The following is an 18,757-nucleotide window of genomic DNA, read 5'->3' as shown; positions in this document are numbered from 1 at the left end:
CAAGATAAAATTATCAATATTTCACACTTTTTTTTTCATATTAAGCCTCTAAACTTGAGTGTGCATTTTATACTTGCAGTACACCTCAACCCAGGGGCTACATGCATTTAAAGTGCTCAATACACATGTCAATGGCTGCTGTATTGATAGTACAGGTATACAGAATATAAAAAGGTGTAAATAAATAAAGCTATAGTATTGGATTAAAAGGAGGTCTAAGCTTTATAAAAGGGTACTAAAACATATAATATAAAGGGAAAATGACCTGACTTAAGAGAGTTTTAAGAGAAGCAGTAAGAGCGTCAGCAAAAAGAAATTACATAACGAGTTGGGGAAAATGTCCCTATCCCTACGTACAGCTCTATGTGCAGTTTGGCATTACTCATCACATGCATTACAGAGGGCTCCGACCTTCTTCTGAGTATGGTTGATTGTTCAAGACCGGATATTGTGGCTTGATGGCTCCACCATCTGAATCTATGGTGAGTCCCATGAGCCTAATAGCACTGCACTCTATTGCCATGGAGATAATTACAACGGTTACCCACTGAGCATTATGCCTACCCCGCTGGGTGGGATGAAGTGGAGGGTGAGTGCTGAGGGAAGAAAGTCCTTGTTGATTGTACACAAATGACTTGGATAATTAGCCTAAGTGGCCAGGAAAAATGGCCCAAAGTGGGTTAAGGCATAAATTACTGTCATTGGAAGTTTGTACCACTGTGAGTAAGCCCTTGCAAGAGATCCCAGGAGCATTTTAGGGTTCTGTGTAAGATGGTGGGGAGGTAAAGAGAGAGTGCAAAACACTGGAGAGGCTGCAAAAAGGCATGATTTGTATCCTGAATCTCTTGTGTAGAGCATGAGACCCCCAAGAAGGTCTTTGAGCGTTAGGTAGTATGAGGACCACAGGAAACAGAACACATTTCTTAATTTATCATTTCTTTTGTATAGAATAGTAAACAAGTAGGGGATGAGGTTTTATAACTAAGAACTAAGACCAGGATCTCCTCAAGATGTGTTTTATTCTAGCAAATCTAGAATACACAGATAAACATATTTATATACACACAGAGAGAGAGATAGATAAATATCTGTATCTATCTACATTTAATATATGTTTCCATCAAAGTCATCGACAATGACACTTTAAGATCCCTAGTTAGTAAATGTATTACCTTCCCTATTATATCAGACACATGACAGCAGGTAAAATAAAAGGTGAAAGAGTCCAAAATTATTTTTATTTATTTTATTGATTGATTGACTGATTGATTGAGATGGAGTTTCGCTCTTGTTACCCAGGCTGGAATGCAGTGGCATGATCTTAGCTCACTGCAACCTCTACCTCCCAGCTTCAAGCGATTCTCCTGCCTCAGCCTCCCGAGTAGCTGGGATTACAGGTGCCCACCACCATACCTGACTAATTTTTGTATTTTCAGTAGAGATGGGGTTTTACCATGTTGGCCAGGCTGGTCTCGAACTCTTGACCTCAGGTGATCCACCAGCCTCTGCCTCCCAAAGTGCTAGCAAAATTATTTAAAAACATAGTAATTTACTACTCTTCAGCTCTCAAGCATGAGTAGCAAAAAGGAAAAAATTCTTGAAACTAATATTTGATTTTATGTCTCTGATAGATGCAAAATGTATAATTTAGATATGAAGTGCAATTTCTGGGCAACTCCTAGTCAACATTTAGTTGTAACTTGATACCTCTCAATTTAAGCTAGGGTTTTTTTTTTTTTTTTTTTTTTTTTTTTTTTTTTTTAAATCATACCTGATTTAATACTTGACTGGTAAATGTATCTTCCTATATTGAGGCCAGCTTTGCTGCAGAGGCCAAGGCATGATCAGCTAGAAATGTGGTTTAACAATTGCAGATGATAAACATCTGAAAGAAATACACGTGCTTTGTTTTGAAACTGGCATGAATAAATAAAAATGACATTAATCTGGTGCCCTTTTGCCCACAACTATTTGGGTTTGGATATATTTTTAAAATTAAACAAATTGAGATTTTTGGTGTTCCCAAATCACCATGATCCAAATGTCTAATTCTGGTGCCAAATTCCTGGGTGGCATTTGCAAGAGGGCACAAGGGGTACACTCAAGTGACTCTTCCATGCTCAGCTCCTAATGTTTAGAATTGTTTCTGTGGGCTCCATCTGATTGCACACACGTGTCTTTCAGTCTGACCATGCACTCCCCGAGGTTGGCTGTGGATGTGAGAAGGCTCTTGTTGCCTGTTTTGCCTGTGCTTTGTCAAGTCTGATGCGCCCCTGCCCTGCTCTGCTGACTTGGCTCTGAGGAGGCCGGCTCTGTCCCTAGTCTGCGCGTCCACCCTGCCCCAATCCCCATCCCCGTCTTTGCTGTCTCTGGTGAACCTGTAGAGCATTTCAATTGTCTGTCTGAGTGATGTTGGTTATGCAGATTGCGTTTTCATTTCTGTAATGTTATCCTGGTTTATTCTACCTCTTACTAACCTCTGGTTATTGTTTTCGCTTTTTCTGTTCTTTTGCTAACAAAGTTGCGTTGACCAAAGCTGACCTGCAAGGTAGAGAAGGTTCTTGTTCCCATTACCACTTTGGACTGAAAGATGCCCTGTGTAACCCTTGGTATCTTTTCTTTAGAGATCTTCAAGCTGTCACACCTCTTGGACAGCAGCAATTGTGGGGAGGTGGCTGAACCCTGTGTTCTTCTGAAAGGGTGACAGATAACCCAGATCAATGCATGAAAAATAGCTATCAAGAGGAGACCTCATGGGGAAAGAAACATGATTCCATTTTGGGGAGGTACCAAAGAGGTTTGACAGCATCCCATACTGTGACTACCCACAAGCACATTAATTTACTCTGGAAATGATGAATACCTCTCCAAGCAGTTGCCATGGAGGGGTTGGCTCCTCTTACTTTATTCACCATAGATAGAGGAAAGAACTTGGAAGGAAAAAAAAGGGCCAATTGAGCCCTTAATTTATTATTTGCTGGGTCAGGGAGGTCATTTCCTAGAGCAGGACATTTAAGTGCTTGGGCTTTATGAAAGAGAATGTCATTTTCTCTTAACTAGTTTTAAAGTTTTAAATATTTCTGGGCATTTGGGAGACATCAATGTCATTAAAATGTTTCAGAGATTTATATTTTCTATTGGGGATTTTGGTTGAGCACTTTAATTTCCTGTTTTGTGATCTCAGGAAAAAAGTACTCTTGGGGGAAGAAGATGATCTGTCATTTTAATCCTGAATACCCTATAAAATACTGCATGTGAGATGTTAGTGAATGTCTATTGCAGAAACTGCTTTGTCCACTATTCAAAGAGGCATCTTACAAAGTCAGTAATGGCCCACTGATCCTATTGTGCCAGGCTGCTATGACTCAGAATAACAAAGGAGGAACAAGCATTTTAGCTGTCTTTTGGCTGATTGTCAAACAGGAGACTGGGCCTCATGACCTCTGTTGAGTTTGCAATCAGTCCAAGTTGTTAGAAGTGGTTAAGGCAAAGGTAACATTCAAAAAATTACTTTTCATCTAAAAAATCATTGACTTTGCTGTGACTTAGTTGTTATACACCATGTAACTAACCAGTACAAGCACCTATCTCTCCAGAAGATATCCACCAATAAAGACTCTCTCTCATTATTTTACCATAACTTTGTTTTTCTTTATTGCCTCTTAGCAGGTTCACATATATTTTAATATATATTTAAATTAAATAAAAGAATATACACTAGTTAGGACTTAAAGTCAGAAGAAGCTTTACGATAGCTTTCAGTTTCAAAGTATAGAGGGCCCTTGTGGCAATACTGTTGTTTTAGACATTATGTTTAATTGTCAAGAAAGATCCACTATATATTATTCTGCAAATGGAAGGGAGAGAGAAGGGGACAGGATTCCATCTGCAATGCAAGACAATCCAAGGAAGTTGAAGCTCTTTAGGACTGGATTTAGCGGATTAAACTGGACAACTACATCTCCTCCATGACTTTACTATTACTCAGGGTAAGAACTATATGGATTTTGAATTCCCAGAGCTTAGCATATCCTCTCACCTAGAGAATCCAGACATGGCAAAATAATCTGGAAGTTCTCATCCAAAGGAATGATGGTTGTAGGGAGAACTGAGTGATTGATTTCCATCCTAAAGTAAATTATTTACCAAAGTGTAGATACAGATTTAGGGACAGAGTGGTTTGGAATATCTTGATGTTTCCTTTTATGGAAGCAGTCTAGGCATCAATATGATTTTAACATTATTACTCCATTGGCACGAACTTTCCTCCATTCTTGTAACGACTTGACAGTCTCTTTGTTTGTGGCAGGAGCTACTATTCTTTTTAATTATTTGGGGCCATCCTACTCTTTCTCTGTTTTATAGGAAAAGCTTTTAGTTTTTTGTTTCCTAACATTGGGGTATGGACTATTACTCACAAGCTGGCTTTTTCAGCTACAACCTGTGAGTACAGATAGTACTAATTACCATGAAGTACGAAGGGTAGTGAAGATATATGACAAAGAAATGAGGCAGTCGGAAGCCTAGACAAAAATGTATTCAGAAGGAAATATAACAATGAGGTATAAGAAGTGACATAATGAGTCTAGATGAGTCAATAGCTTAAGTCCTCTTGTTATTGTGTGGTTGGGGTAGTGTTTTATTTGTATTTAAACATTTTTAACTTCTCCAGTGAGTGTGTTGTTCAATTTAACAGGAACTTAGTGTCAGCTATGCCTGTGTGTCAGGGACTAGGTACTAGGGCTGCTAGGATACTGCAGATGAGATGTGGTCTCTAACTTCAAAGAATTCCACAGATGATCAGCCAATACTTACAATGCAAAGTGAAAACTGCTATCCTAGAGACATGCATCCTGCCATGTGAGCATGAAGGAAGACACTGGATCATGTAGGGTCGTGGTGGTCATGGGGAGCGCTCAGGGGATATCTTCTCAGAGAGAGTTTGAGCTGAGTCTGAAGGACAAGTAAGTTTTAGATGGATGAATGATGGAAGCATATTCGAGAACTTGGCTTATTTGGGAATCTACAAGAAGCTCAATGTGGACGAAATAATGTGCGTGTGGGGATATGATAGATGATAAAATGAGAGAGGTAGGATAGAGACAGGTAATGACAGACTTTTCCTGTAAGGAGTTGTACTTTATCCCAAGGATGCTGTAACGAGGACAGAGATTTGGGTTAGATTTTCATTTTATCAAGATCACTCTGACACTAGAATGGAGAAGGGATGATGCAGACAGAAACTAGAAACAGACAGCAGAGTCAGGAGTGAAGCAACATATTCCAAGACAGAGGGAAGAGACATGCCCCCAGTGCCTGTTACTTTACCCGGCCAAGGAGGTAAACAAGTTTCCCTTTTGCATGAAATCTCAAAGAACTAGAAAGAAAGTGAACTCTTTCTCCTGTTTACTGCACACCCCCTCTCTACTGCTACACTGTTGTTCTGGTTAGTAGCACATATATTTTCATATTATGACAAAAAATATCAAGGAAGAAGTTTACCAACTTCCCTGGTTTCAGGTCAGAATCTACATCTCTCTAGGTCAAGAGAGGAGATAGGAGCTCTCCATGGTACTCCCGTGATCCACAGGGGGGAGGTTGCCTTGCTGAGCAGTGCAGTCTTTGTATCAGTGTACCTCTGATGGAATGACAGTTTCTACAGAACATTCAGAAGTAACTTTCTAATTCCTTTCTGTTTTTAAGAAAGGTGTTAGTGGAAGGGAAGAGATTCCCTAAAATCCTATTCATGGAAGAAAGGAGCTGCAGAACTATAAAAGAAATATTAAGATTGACCTGTTGGTGTGAGGCAGATGATGTAAACTATGAAATAAAAAGAATAAGTCTTTTTTTGTATTAGGTGATAAATTAGAATCTTCCTATTCCACCTTTAATTATAACTTCTCTTAGCAGGCTTTATTTCTGAAGTTTAATGACTTGTTTCTAGAAATGTAAGGTGCCCCTCTGCCCAGATGGTGAACAAGTGGTCAGGGGATCCAGGATCCATTGGATCTGGGTGCTAAGTGCTGGCTATTTTGAGAAAGTCAATCAATGTATTGGATTCAGATGCCTTGAAAATCTCAAGATTCTTTAAAAGTATTTTAGAACAGAGTTAGAATTAGCCAAACACCTTTAGTAGGTAAAAGAAATTTTAATACCACAATTGTCTTTACTATGATGAATATTGTTCTCCACCTCATTTTCTCCCAAACTAAAGATTGTATCAAATTCTCCATTGTATTTTATGTTATAAAATATAGTATTTGACCTACTATAAGTTCTTCAAAATGATTTCTATTATGGAAAATAATAAGAGAGACAGACATTACAGTGAACTTACCATTATTGTTCTTGTGTCCTTTTCCTCCACATTATACAAGAGAGGCATACAAAACAACTGTGTCAGTGTGGCACACTACCGTAATGCATCTTGTTTCTGGACTCCTCATAAACTGTACACTCAACCTAAGTGAGAGGAGGAAACCTGATTATTGTCCTTTCCAGCAGAATTGCTGATGACCTTTATTGAGAGTCTCTTTGATGATGGCATACACTAAGGACTTGGCAGGTTGTATCTCCATTGTGACTACAATCTTACCTGATAGATATTGTTATCTCTGTTTCATAGGTGACTTTATAGGTCTTGCGTATGTTCTCTCATTTAATCCTCACACCATATGATGCAGTAGAAATGTATATCTCCATTATGCAGATGGGGACACTGAGGTTTAGAGTTTATATCACCAGCCCAAGGTCACATTACTAGTAAGTGATTAAACTGGATTTTAAAGTCCATGACCTTTTGCCTATTATGCCATATGGTGTGAGCCTGGATTTACTTATTTCCAAAGCAGAAAGAGTACATGGATGACCAGAGAGTATCTGAGAGTATCAGAGAGTATGTCCTCCATGCTGACTTTATGGTAGATGGTTTTCGTATCACCACCATTTTGAAAAACTCTGGATAAAATTTGCACAATGTTAGAGCAATGTATTTTAAATTACCTCTTTTTTTGTTGTTGTTGAGACTGACCTTTGAAACTCCTTCTCCTCTTTTAAAGTATATTCCACTGCCCCAGCAGACCCCTACATCAGTGCCTAGAAAACAAGGAAAAGCAGATAGACTCCTCAGTTTATATTTTCTAAAGAATCATTGACTTATGAGGGATTGTGTATCACTTTGAAAAGAGTTATTTGACCTTTGTGACCCAGGTATCCCCTGAAAATAGGGTGGGCTGAGGAAGAAGACTTCATGCTACCAGCCATCCTCTCACTCTTACAAATACCCTACCTGCAGCAAGTATCAACTCCCACCTCTCTACTGTCATGGGAGTGTGCTGTGGGTAAATCAATTTACTCTTAAGCTGTAACTATTCCTTTTAGATCATTGACCATCAAGAGTAGTGCTGTGCTAGAGCTGGCACTGGCACAGGAATTTCTAGGAATTTTATAAGCCAGTTTACATGATGTAACATGTTGTAACTTGAAATTGACTATGAGTGGAGTACTAATAAAACCAACACATGTTACAAGTCAGTTTTATTTTCCTTTTCCTGGGATACTGGTTGTTAAACATTTACTAGTGATATATCACCAATAAAAGGCCATTGGAGATAAAGACACCATGAAGCCATCTCAGTCAACCAATTCCCATCCATGGCCATAACCAATTTTACATCCAATGTATTATGAGAGGGTTGAAGTGGCTGAAGAGAATAAGGGTGTTAGTGAAACTGTTGCAAATGTTAGATTTTATTGTTTGTCTTTTTCACTGATGACTCTAGTCATATGGCCTTTTAAAAACCTCCGTTTGAGAAGAGGAAGCCATAAACATCTGAACATGCTTGAGAAGAGTAGTTTTGATGCCTTCCTTATCTTTGGTAAGGCATAGGTCCTGACTTCACGACAAAAAGCACGATCTTGGGAATAAAACCACCCTTAGGTCTCTCTGCCAATGAAATTTTATAATAAGATTTAGGACCCTATTCTCTGGCATTGCCTTATTTTCTATAAAATGGGACCTAGCGTATTCACGTCTCAGTGGATGCACTTGACATTTTTAAGGGATTGTTGCTTTCTTCTTTTAAAGCTAAATATAAGTGAATTTGGCTTCCTCCAGTTAAAATGAATAGATCTTATGTTGTCTGTAAATGACTCTCTTCAGAAAAGCCAAGGGGACTCAACACTGTAAATTTAGAAATACTCTGAAAGCTATGGAAGTAGCTTTGCTGAAGGGTCCAAGACATATATTCAGCTAAGTAAATAGGCTATCCTTATTATCAGGAATGCCCTCTGTATTACTTAGGGTTCTCCAGAGAGCTATCCTATCTATGCTATATAGGATATATACATCTTATCTTTATATATATAGGAATTTATATATGTATAGATAGGAATTGGCTCACATGATCATGAAGGCCAAGAAACTCCACACTCCACTGTCTGTATGCTAGAGAACAAAACGGTTGGATTCTGGGAATGGAGGTGACAGGGGCAGAAGTGGCATGATAGAGTAAGTTCTGCTCTGATTTGAAAAGCCCAAAAGCTGGGAGCACCAGTGTCCAATTCTCACCTCAAGCAAAGAAAGTGAATTTCCCCTTCCTCTGCCTTTTTCTTCTATTCATAATAGGACCACAACAGATTGGATGATGCCCACTCACATTGGGGACCATCTGCTTTATCTCTTTACCAGTTAAAATGCTAATCTCATTTGTAAATGCCCTCAAAGACATACCTGGAAACAATATTTCATTATTATTATATATAATGACCAGGTATCTGGGCATCCCTTAGCTCAGTCAATTCGACACATAAAATTAGGCATCACATTCTCCTGAAGCCTCTCAATTCTTTAATTTTTATATTTTAGCAGTAGAGACTATAGATTGCTCAGGTAGGCAGTAAGAGTCTTTCATAATTCATTTGCATTTTCAAAAATTTCCCTTTAGGGTTTCTATAGACTTATTTATATGAGACTTATATAAATACACACACATACACATATATCTACGTATATTCATCTTTTCTGTGCTTTTTTCCTTCCACCCAACTACTGTTCACTCATTTTTTCCCTATAAAACAATGTAAATTTAAAAATGTGAAAGTAGAAAGATTAGGCACTTACCAGGGGTAGAAAATTAAGTCGAAGGTGGAAGATCTCTTTAGACAGTTCATAGCTTGTATTAGTCTGTTCTCATGTTGCTAATAAAGATATACCCAAGACTGAGTAATTTATAAAGAAAAAGAACCTTAAAGGACTCAGTTCCATGTGGCTAGGCAGGCCTCACAATCATGGTGGAAGGCAAAAGATGAGCAAACTCACATCTTATGTGGCAGCAGGCAAGAAAGAATTTGTGTAGGGGAACTCCCCTTTATAAACCCATCAGATCTCATGAGACTTATTCACTATCATGAGAACAGCATGGGAAAAACCCACCCCCATGATTCAGTTTTGTCCTGCCGGGTCCCTCCCACAACACATGGGAATTATGGGAGCTACAATTCAAGATGAGATTTGGGTGGGGACACAGCCAACCATATCACCAACTCTCATAATGCTTCTTCCCATGGAAGCTGTGGTTTGTTGGGACAGGCAAACCCGTTGGTTAATACAGAGTTCTACTATGATAATTTCACATTTAGGTTACACCCATAGAGTCTAAGCCCTTTGACTTAAGCCCTTCACTCCTTGCGGTTAAAGTTAGTGAAGGTTGATAGATCAGCCTTACCTCATCCTCACTCCTGGGTCACCAGCCTCGGCCCTCTAAAGGAATGCACATTGGGAAGACAAACTTGATATGGTCTTCAAGTCTGTCACTTCTCCTTTTCCCCCTTACCCCCTACCCCCTGCACCCTACATCTCTCCATCCACTTCTTGTCTGGTTAGAACTAGCTGGTGCTGCTTTAGTGCTATTTATGAATTTCAAATTGGGATGTTTGAAACATAGGTTTGGTTAAGTCTTACTTGGGCAATAACAGGGAAAGTGAATTCTGATACTAGTGTTGTGAGCTTTAGGAAGAGAGTCTATTTCAAGGACCTACAAACAACAAAAGATACTCTATCAACTTTTGATTTTCTAGGCCATGAAGAGGAATTGACTAAATCAGTGCACACGTGCTGCAAGGGTGGATTCTTGAGCAGTGACAAGCATAAAATGGTTGTATCAGACAATTCTTAATGAGAGAAACAATCCCACATTCAAGAAAAAAGATAGGAAATTTGTGGCAGCCATCAGAATTATCTGAGAAACAAAATGATAAGGGAATGAGATGCAGTTTCATGTTTTCCAGTGAACTAAAAGTAGAGCTGGAAATTAGAAACGAAAGTATTACCACCATTGACATCTTATTTAGTCTTTCCAGACACATTTCTGTTGTCCTGTCATTTTCTCTAGTATACAAAGAAAGTCACCATCTTTTTTCATAGGGATATTGGACTGGGTCAGTGAGAGTTAATCACATATCAAGAGCAAAAGTAATTTATACCATTCCTATGCAGGAACTTCCTAAGGCCTTTCAATGTTTAAGATATTAATAATTAATAATGACAATGCTAAAAAAGACTTCGTAAATATGTAATTATATAGATTTGTGCTATCTTAGAATGTCTGGAATTTTATGTTGATTTGGAAGAGTGTTTTAAGAAAAATTATAATTGTTAAGTCCCTAGGATTGTCTGTTATGCTTATAAACATATTTATTTGATACAGATTTCTGTCCATAAAATTGGACAAAACTAGATCTTCCTGTTTAGTTTTAATTGAATTGAAATGGTATTTGAAAGTTTTCCTTGTAAAAAGCGAAAACATAAACAAATCCTTACATCAAGATGTCACCTTTTCCCAGTTGTAGGTTAGAAATACCTTAAGTTACTTTTATTAATCCAATGACACCACACGTGCACATACCCCACTCTGGCTTACCCACATCCATGAGAGTTTTGGTGAGTGGGCTGCACAATTAGCAAGCTTGGGTTTGAGACCTTACCCTCTCACTTGCCACCTATGGATTTTGGGGAAAATTGTGTCACTTTTCTGTGCCTCAGTTTACTTTTCTGAAATCTTTGCCTTTTGGTTCAATCAACAGTTTAAAAATTATTTAAATTTGAAATTATGGAGATCTCCTATGAGAAAATAATTTCTGTTTCTCTGATGCTTTACTACTTTAATTATATTTGCTTTACCATGTGCTTATGAAGATTAATTGAATCAATATCTTAAAAACATTTAGTATAGTGTCTTGTTCATAATAAACACTAGGTAAGCTGTGTCCATTGTTATATCCTCTATCCTCTTTCTGATTTGCACAAGATTATTTGATATCAATATATGTGTGGTGGGAAGCACTGTTGAAGCTTTTGTTTTTTCCCCCCAAGACATGTTTTTTCCAATTTTTTTTGACACACTGCTGTGTGAAATGCATACATTAAATACACTGACATAAAATAGACTCTGTTTAGGAAAGGATATACTTAAATAGGTTGAAGTAAGAATAGGAGCTTATAAAATGATCATCTAGAAATTGTTCTAGAGTCTAGCCCAGACTGTTATTCATTCAATAGTTATTACATACTGTACCTGGGCTTGGGAATACCAAAGAGTTCTTGTCAACATCTGGTGAGACTGAAATCAAGGGACACATGGCCAATTAAATACCACCACCCCACCCATCCTAAGAAAAAAATATAAACAAAAACAGTTTCAAGTAAGAGATTACTTATGTGAGCTCTTATTGGTAAATTCTAGGGATAAATTGCTATAAGAACCATTTTGCTTTAAATTCTAAATGGATGGCTTAATTTCTTTCTTTATTTTTTCTTTGTTATTTAGTTCTTTCTTTTATTCAATAATGTTTTGCATATTTTGAATAGAGCCCTCATGCTATACCAAATACAATATCAGAAATTAGAGATGTAAAGGCGACCAAGGTAGACAAGGTTTTTGCCCTTGAGAGGCTTACGGTTCACTAGGATTTGAAAGACAGTGAGGAACTTAATAGTACTGACAAAAACCAGACACATTGACCAGTGGAACAGGATAGAGACCCCCAAAATAAACCCATGCATTATGGTTAACTGGTTTTTTTTAAACAAAGGTGCCGCAAGTATACAATGGAGAAAGGATACAATAAATGGTATTGGACAAAATGGATATTTACATGCAGAAAAATAAAATTGGACCCCTTTTTATACCATATACAAAAATCATCTCAAAATATATTAAAGATTCAAATGTTAGACCTGAAACTATAAAACTACTAGAAGAAAACATACAGGAAGAGCTCCATTACATTATTTCTGGGCAAGGATTTCTTGGATGTGACTTCAAAACATAGGCAACATAAACGAGATTGCATGAAACTAGAAAGCTTCTGCACATCAAGAAAACAATTAATAGAGTGAAGAAATAACCCATAGATTGAGAGAAAATATTTGTAAAGTATATATCTGATAAGGTGCTGTTATCTAAAATGTATGAGATGCAAACAACTCAATAAGAAAACAAATACCCCAATCAAAAGATGAACAAAGAATCTAACTAGACACTTAAAAGAAGACATGCAAATGGCCAACAGATATATGAAAAAATGCTCAACGTCACTCATCTTTGGGAAAATGCAAATTAAAACCACAATGAGTTATCACCTCACACCTGTTAGAATAGCTATTATCAAAAAGACAAAAAAAAAAAAGTATTGGCAAAGGTGTGGGGAACAAGGAACACTGTGCATTGTTGGTGGGAATGTAAATTAACATAACCATTATGGAAAACAGAATGGAGGTTCCTCAGAAAACTAAAAATAGAATTACCATATGATTCAGCAATCCTGCTTCTGGGTTTCTATCCAAAAGAATTGAAGGCAGTACACCAAAGAGATATCTGCACTCCCATGTTCATTGCAGCATTATTCACAATATCTAAGAATTAGAAGGAACCTGGGTGTTCATTCTCAGATGAATGGATAAAGAAGACATGGTATATGTACACGATGCAATGCCTTTGCTCATTTTTTGATTGGGGTATTTGTTTTCTTATTATGAGTTGTTTGAATTTCTTATATATTTTAGACAATAGCCCCTTAACAGATTGTTTTATTAGGTCTTAAAAAAAGTGGGAAGGCCAGGTGCGGTGGCTCCTGCCTGAATCCCAGAACTTTGGGAGGCCGAGGCGGGTGGATCACGAGGTCAAGAGATTGAGACCATCCTGGCCAAGATGATGAAACCCCATCTTTACTAAAAATACAAAACTTAGCCAGGCATGGTGGCGTGTGCCTGTAGTCCCAGCTACTGGGGAGGCTGAGGCAGTAAAATTGCTTGAACCCGGGTGGCAGAGGTTGCAGTGAGCCGAGATTGTGCCACTGCACTCCAACCTGATGACAGAGCAAGACTCCATCTAAAAAAAAAAAACAAAAAAACAAAAAAAAAAAAGAGTGGGAAATTCTCTCTCATTTGCAACAACATGGATGAACTTGGAAGATATTATGCCAAGTGAAATAAGCCAGACACAAAAAGACGGATACCACATGATCTCACTTATATGTGGAATCTAAGAAATTTGAACTCATAGAAGTAGAGAATAGAATAGTGGCTATAAGAGGCTGGGGGAGGGGATGGATGGGAAAATAAGAGATGTTGATCCATGGGTACAAAGTTTCAATTAGAAAAGAGGAATAGGCTCTGGCAGTCTATTGCATAGAATGGTGACGACAACAAATAATAATATATTTTAAATTTCAAAATCGTTAGAAGAATAAATGTTAAATGTTTTCACCACAAAAAAGTGCTAAGATTGTGAGGTGATTGATCTGTTAATTAGCTTGATTTAACCATTCTGTGTGTAAACATATATTAAAATGTAACATTGTATCCCTTAAATATAAACAACTATTATCTTTCAATTAAAAAGAAGTTAATTTAATTACAGGCCACGTAATTGTTATGAGTTAAGTAAATAGGGAAACGTGATGAAGAGTAAATGTCCTGCTAATGGGGGCTTCCTTCAGTAGGATAGTTTGGAGAAAGCTCATTTTGAGCTGAAACTTGAAGAATAAAAATGAAATTTGAATCTGGAGAAAACACAATTAAGGCCATGGGTCCAGCAAGAAGAATAAAGGAACTTGAAGGTAGGGGTGGGCATGAAGTGTTAAGGCAGTGGTCTAGGAATATGAGCAGACATCTGAACCACCCACAGGGCTTTTTACAATGCAGATTTCTCAATTCTGCCCCCAGCCAGTAGGTCTGGGTACAGCCTTAAAGTGTGTTTTTCTCATAAGCTTCCAGGAGATACAGTTGCTGCTGGTTTAGGAGCAACACTCTGGGAATCATTGTGTTAGGAATTAAAAGCAGGAGAGGGCTGTAGTACTATGAGCTAGGGACATATAGTAAGAAATAAGACTGGAGAAGGAGGCAGGGGCTGTTAGGAGCTCAATCGAAAGGAAGTTCAAGGTTTGTTCCAGGTTGATGAGAAGTTGAAAGTTCTGTTAAGTCCTTAGTGACAATACTGTTGTTCTTGAATGCTTACAATGTAGTCAGTCTTCCAGTACTATCTGATTCTACATGGCCTTTGCCCCTTAATGCAAGTGAAGCAAATTCAGTGGAATTAATAAATAACCTATAATCCCCGCCCTGTATTTGGTACCTGATGAACTTTTGAGAAACGGAAAAGATTGCTCACTTTGCAGACTGGAGACATGCTCCTACATTCAGGTTTTGGAATCATGGTACAGCAAATCAAGGGTGGTTACAATTCAGGTCACCCCAACATTTACTGATACACCGTTTCTGCACCTGCACAATAGACTTAGTGCCACAAGGACCTAACCAGAGAATATTACCTGATTTCTAATAGCAAGCAGCTTTCAAACTTTTGATGATAAAATAGTAAAAACATAAAGCAATTAGAGGATCATATGAGGAGAAGACAGTGCAATGTGTAATAAAGTGCTAAATTGAATATTATATACAAAAATTAATGATGCAGATAAAAATTGCTATGGCCACACAAAAGTGGGAGAATTATTGTTTGAAGTTATTGACTAATGTTTCATTTGAAGAAGGCATTCAGGCTGGTCCTTAGAAAATGGTTAAAATTTGGCAGTTAGAGGGAAGGCAAAAGACATGGAAAAGGCTTCATCTTTAGATTCAATCAACATTCAAAGAATTATTGTGTTTTCCCAGAGTTTTTGCTGTTCTACTGCCATTGACAGTAAAACCTTCCATGTGTTTCTGATTATTGAGTACAATTGAATTACTAGCCAATTGTATGGTGAGAGTTGTTTGGCCAGGGAGCCCCTGTGGACTTCTCAGAAGCTTTTATCCTTTGAAAGAAGCTGTCCTGATTTACCATTGTTAATGAAACTTGTATAACACAATGCTCAAGTTTAAGACCCACTGAGAACATGACCACGTACCTCCTTTCATCTCTACATGGGGCAACCACATGGCCAATAGGAGCTGCAGAAACCCAGCAGCAGTGCGGTAACCCCAGCGTTAGTAATTGTTTTGAACTTTCTTATGTCATGTCCTCATAGCATTGTATTATGAGTGATGGCCTGCCCTGCTTCCACCCTTCATGAATAAATGCAAAACGCCTTGCCACCCAGAAGACGAACCCTTTGTAGTCGTGCATCTCTTTTGAACATGCATCTTTAGGACCCTGTGTTCTTTCATTTCAATATTCTTGCTTTTGTGAGGCTTAGGTTAGAAACTGTGAAATATGCTGTTATTGCAATGGTTTTATGTTTTTCTCTGTGATGTGCTTTTATGCATTAGTTCCTGACATATATTTGGTGAGACATGTATTTGGTGAGTTAATCTCCTTTGCTGAGATTCTCTGGGAAATTCATGGAGTTATCCTGAATATTAAGATATTTCCTGTGAGTCCAGATACTCCTAAAGGTATAGATTTATCTTTAATCCCAAAGTTAAGGCAGACTATATCAGAAAAGAGAGAGAATGTTTGGAGAGAAGTGCCAGTCTGACCAAAAGAGAGAGTTTAATGGCAATCTGTAAGAGACAGATCATCAAAAAAATTTTAATGCCCCCCTCATATCAGTGAAAGATTTTGAGAATACCTTCAAAATAAGTAAACTTATTTATAAGTTATATACATGTACTATTATTCTTATATATTAACATATGAAAGACACACAGAAATAGAAATAATTTAGAATTAAAAGAAACACAATTTCTAATATTTTCTTTCTATAGCACAAATGATTCTCTTTTGCATGCTCCAGCGCACGCACACTCCATTTAAGAGAATTTGTTTTTAACCAGGAGCAGTGGTTCAATCCTGTAATCCCAGGACTTTGGGAGACTGAGGCAGGCAGATCACGAGGTCAGGAGATTGAGACCATCCTGGCCAACATGGTGAAACCCTGTCTCTACTAAAAATAAAAAAAATTAGCTGAGTGTAGTGGTGTATGCCTGTAATCCCAGCTACTCGGGAGGCTGAGGCAGGAGAATAGCTTGAAGCCAGGAGGCGGAGATTGCAATGAGCCGAGATGGTGCCACTGCACTCCAGCCTGGCGACAGAGTGAGAGTGTCTTGACAACAACAACAAAAGAATCAATTTTTAGAATACCTGGAGCAGCAGTGTGCTGTAGTGTAATGGCTCTCAAACTTCAGACTGCATTCGAATGTTCCGGAAGCTTATAAAAACAGATGTATGCCTCCCTGCAAAAGTTTCTAATTCAGTGGGTCTGGGGTGAGCTCCAAGTGTTTGCATTCCTGACACATTCCCAGTTGGTGGTCATCTGAGAACTACACGTTGAGAATCACTGGTATAGTTGACAGCATGGGTTTTAGAGTTAGTTTACCTAAGTTGGACATCAGCATCCTTCAATTAATATGTGACCTTGAATAAATTACCGTGCCTTCCTGAGCTCAGTTTTTTAAAATCTGTAAATTGGAGGTAATCATAATTACTTAACTCTTAGAGTACCTAGAAAGCTCAGTGAGATAATGTAAATACATTGTTTAGTACCCAGTACTCCCCTCCTACAAAACATCAACACATGCTGGCTGCTAAATCCTCCTTCTTCTCCTTCTCTTCATCATTATCAATATCATTAAACATCTTTTTTATGTCACAAGGTAGACATAGGGACTTTTGGTTTCAGGATTAAAAAAACACTGTGCCTTAATTTATAAGAATCATGGGAATGAATTTTTTTTTCTGCGTTAGCATTCTACATTAAAAAGACTATAATCCAAATGAGATATCTTTCTAGTTGAAAGGTAGAGATGAAGCTATTTTGCAAAGTCAACCCAAAGGAGAACAGTGTGTTCAGCCTTCTCCCTTCTGTGTGTAACTGTTGATAGTTTGTGGCTAAGTGTGTATTTCCGTCATCTTTTGTATATACTGAGTTTTTGTTGCATGAGACTGAGTTGACAATTTTGGTGCTGTGTCTTCAAATGTTTGGGGGCATGAGAATGGTAAATTCAGGTGATTTCTTTGAATCTAATTTTTAACATTTCTTCTGTCTCTCCTTTTTCTTTTTTCCCCCTCTGCTTGTGCATCACTAGGACCCAGTACCACCTGCCAGGAAGATTCATGTGCCAACCAGGGGGTCTGCATGCAACAATGGGAGGGCTTCACCTGTGATTGTTCTATGACCTCATATTCCGGAAACCAGTGCAATGATCGTAAGTACAACAGCCTTTCATACTGGAACTTTGTCAAGGTGTTCGGAGATTTGGAGAATCTTAAGGGACAATGTATAAAATAATGATTCTTCTGAAAGATTCATAAGTAATTCTTTCCTCCAGGAACTTGGGAAATAAATGACTAGTGTTCTTATGAGACGAGTGAAGAGATGTGTCTTGCTTAACAACACTAAATGTTCTCCCACTTGCTTACTCCCTGTGTTTTTTTCTTTAGATTAGAATAGCGACTGACAAACAATAACCACAGCAGCAAAACCAATTCAGGCAATATTTTTGTTGTAAGGGCTTCAGGTCTTCATGAATTAAATCACCTTATCTTATTGAATTTAACTCCAAATTGGTAATAATTTTGAGACTCTCCCCTTTTGCATTGCCTAGAATGTTGAGGTTATTTAAAGGGTATAGCTGTTTTCTCAAAAGGTTTGAGTTATCTGAATTTCTTAGGCCTTCCAAATGACAAAGATATTCAAGAGTTTACTTTTTACAATTAGCAAAGTTTAAAGCATTCTTGGGTATCTTTCAGGTATAGAGCAGAAATTCTCTCTGACTAAATTTATTAGTATCTGGTTTATATACTCATAGCTATTCTGCATGTTTGTGTGTGTATATATATGTGTGTGTATATACATGTATGTATGTATTTTCTATTTTGTGAGTGTGTGTGTGTGTGTATATATATATATGTATATATAGTATATTTGGTTTTTATTGGAAGAGAGTCTTGTGATTGTTAATTGTGTCCACTAGTGCTGCTTCTGGTTCTTGGGTTTAGTTCTGACTTCATGAAGGTGCTTCTAGCACTGGAAAGACGCTTCAATGCTGTGGGCATCTATAACCTGTGTCTCCGCTTCTTTCTCATGTTGTTTTCTTGATGTGGCCATAGTAAAGGTGAGCATACACTTGAAATTTCTGAATGACTACGTCTAAGTGATTTGTTGAAAATCCCTGACTTAGTGGGTCCTACTAACCTTCTGACTTTCTAAATGCAGCCTTGGTTTTATAATCCAGACTCATTTGACCTCTTGGTTTTAGAAAAATGATGTATGACATTATCTGAAAAAATAGTAAAGTCACATTATGGCGTGGCCACAT

General features: G+C 37.8%; 1 protein-coding gene across 1 annotated transcript in view; it reads left to right on the top strand.

The window, feature by feature from the left end:
- The window catches only part of LOC126959123 (neurexin-3), a 792,314-nt gene extending 773,777 nt beyond the window's left edge, over nt 1-18,537 (top strand). The window contains exons 16-18 of the mRNA XM_050798071.1: nt 2,522-2,548; nt 17,525-17,716; nt 18,413-18,537. Coding sequence (XP_050654028.1) covers nt 2,522-2,548; nt 17,525-17,716; nt 18,413-18,537 — 344 coding nt within the window. The remainder of the gene's footprint in view (nt 1-2,521; nt 2,549-17,524; nt 17,717-18,412) is intronic.
- The last annotated feature ends 220 nt before the right edge of the window (nt 18,538-18,757 follow it).

This window comes from Macaca thibetana, chromosome 7 (assembly GCF_024542745.1).
Source record: "Macaca thibetana thibetana isolate TM-01 chromosome 7, ASM2454274v1, whole genome shotgun sequence".
NCBI lineage: Eukaryota > Metazoa > Chordata > Mammalia > Primates > Cercopithecidae > Macaca > Macaca thibetana.
This window is presented reverse-complemented; position numbering and strand designations above follow the sequence as displayed.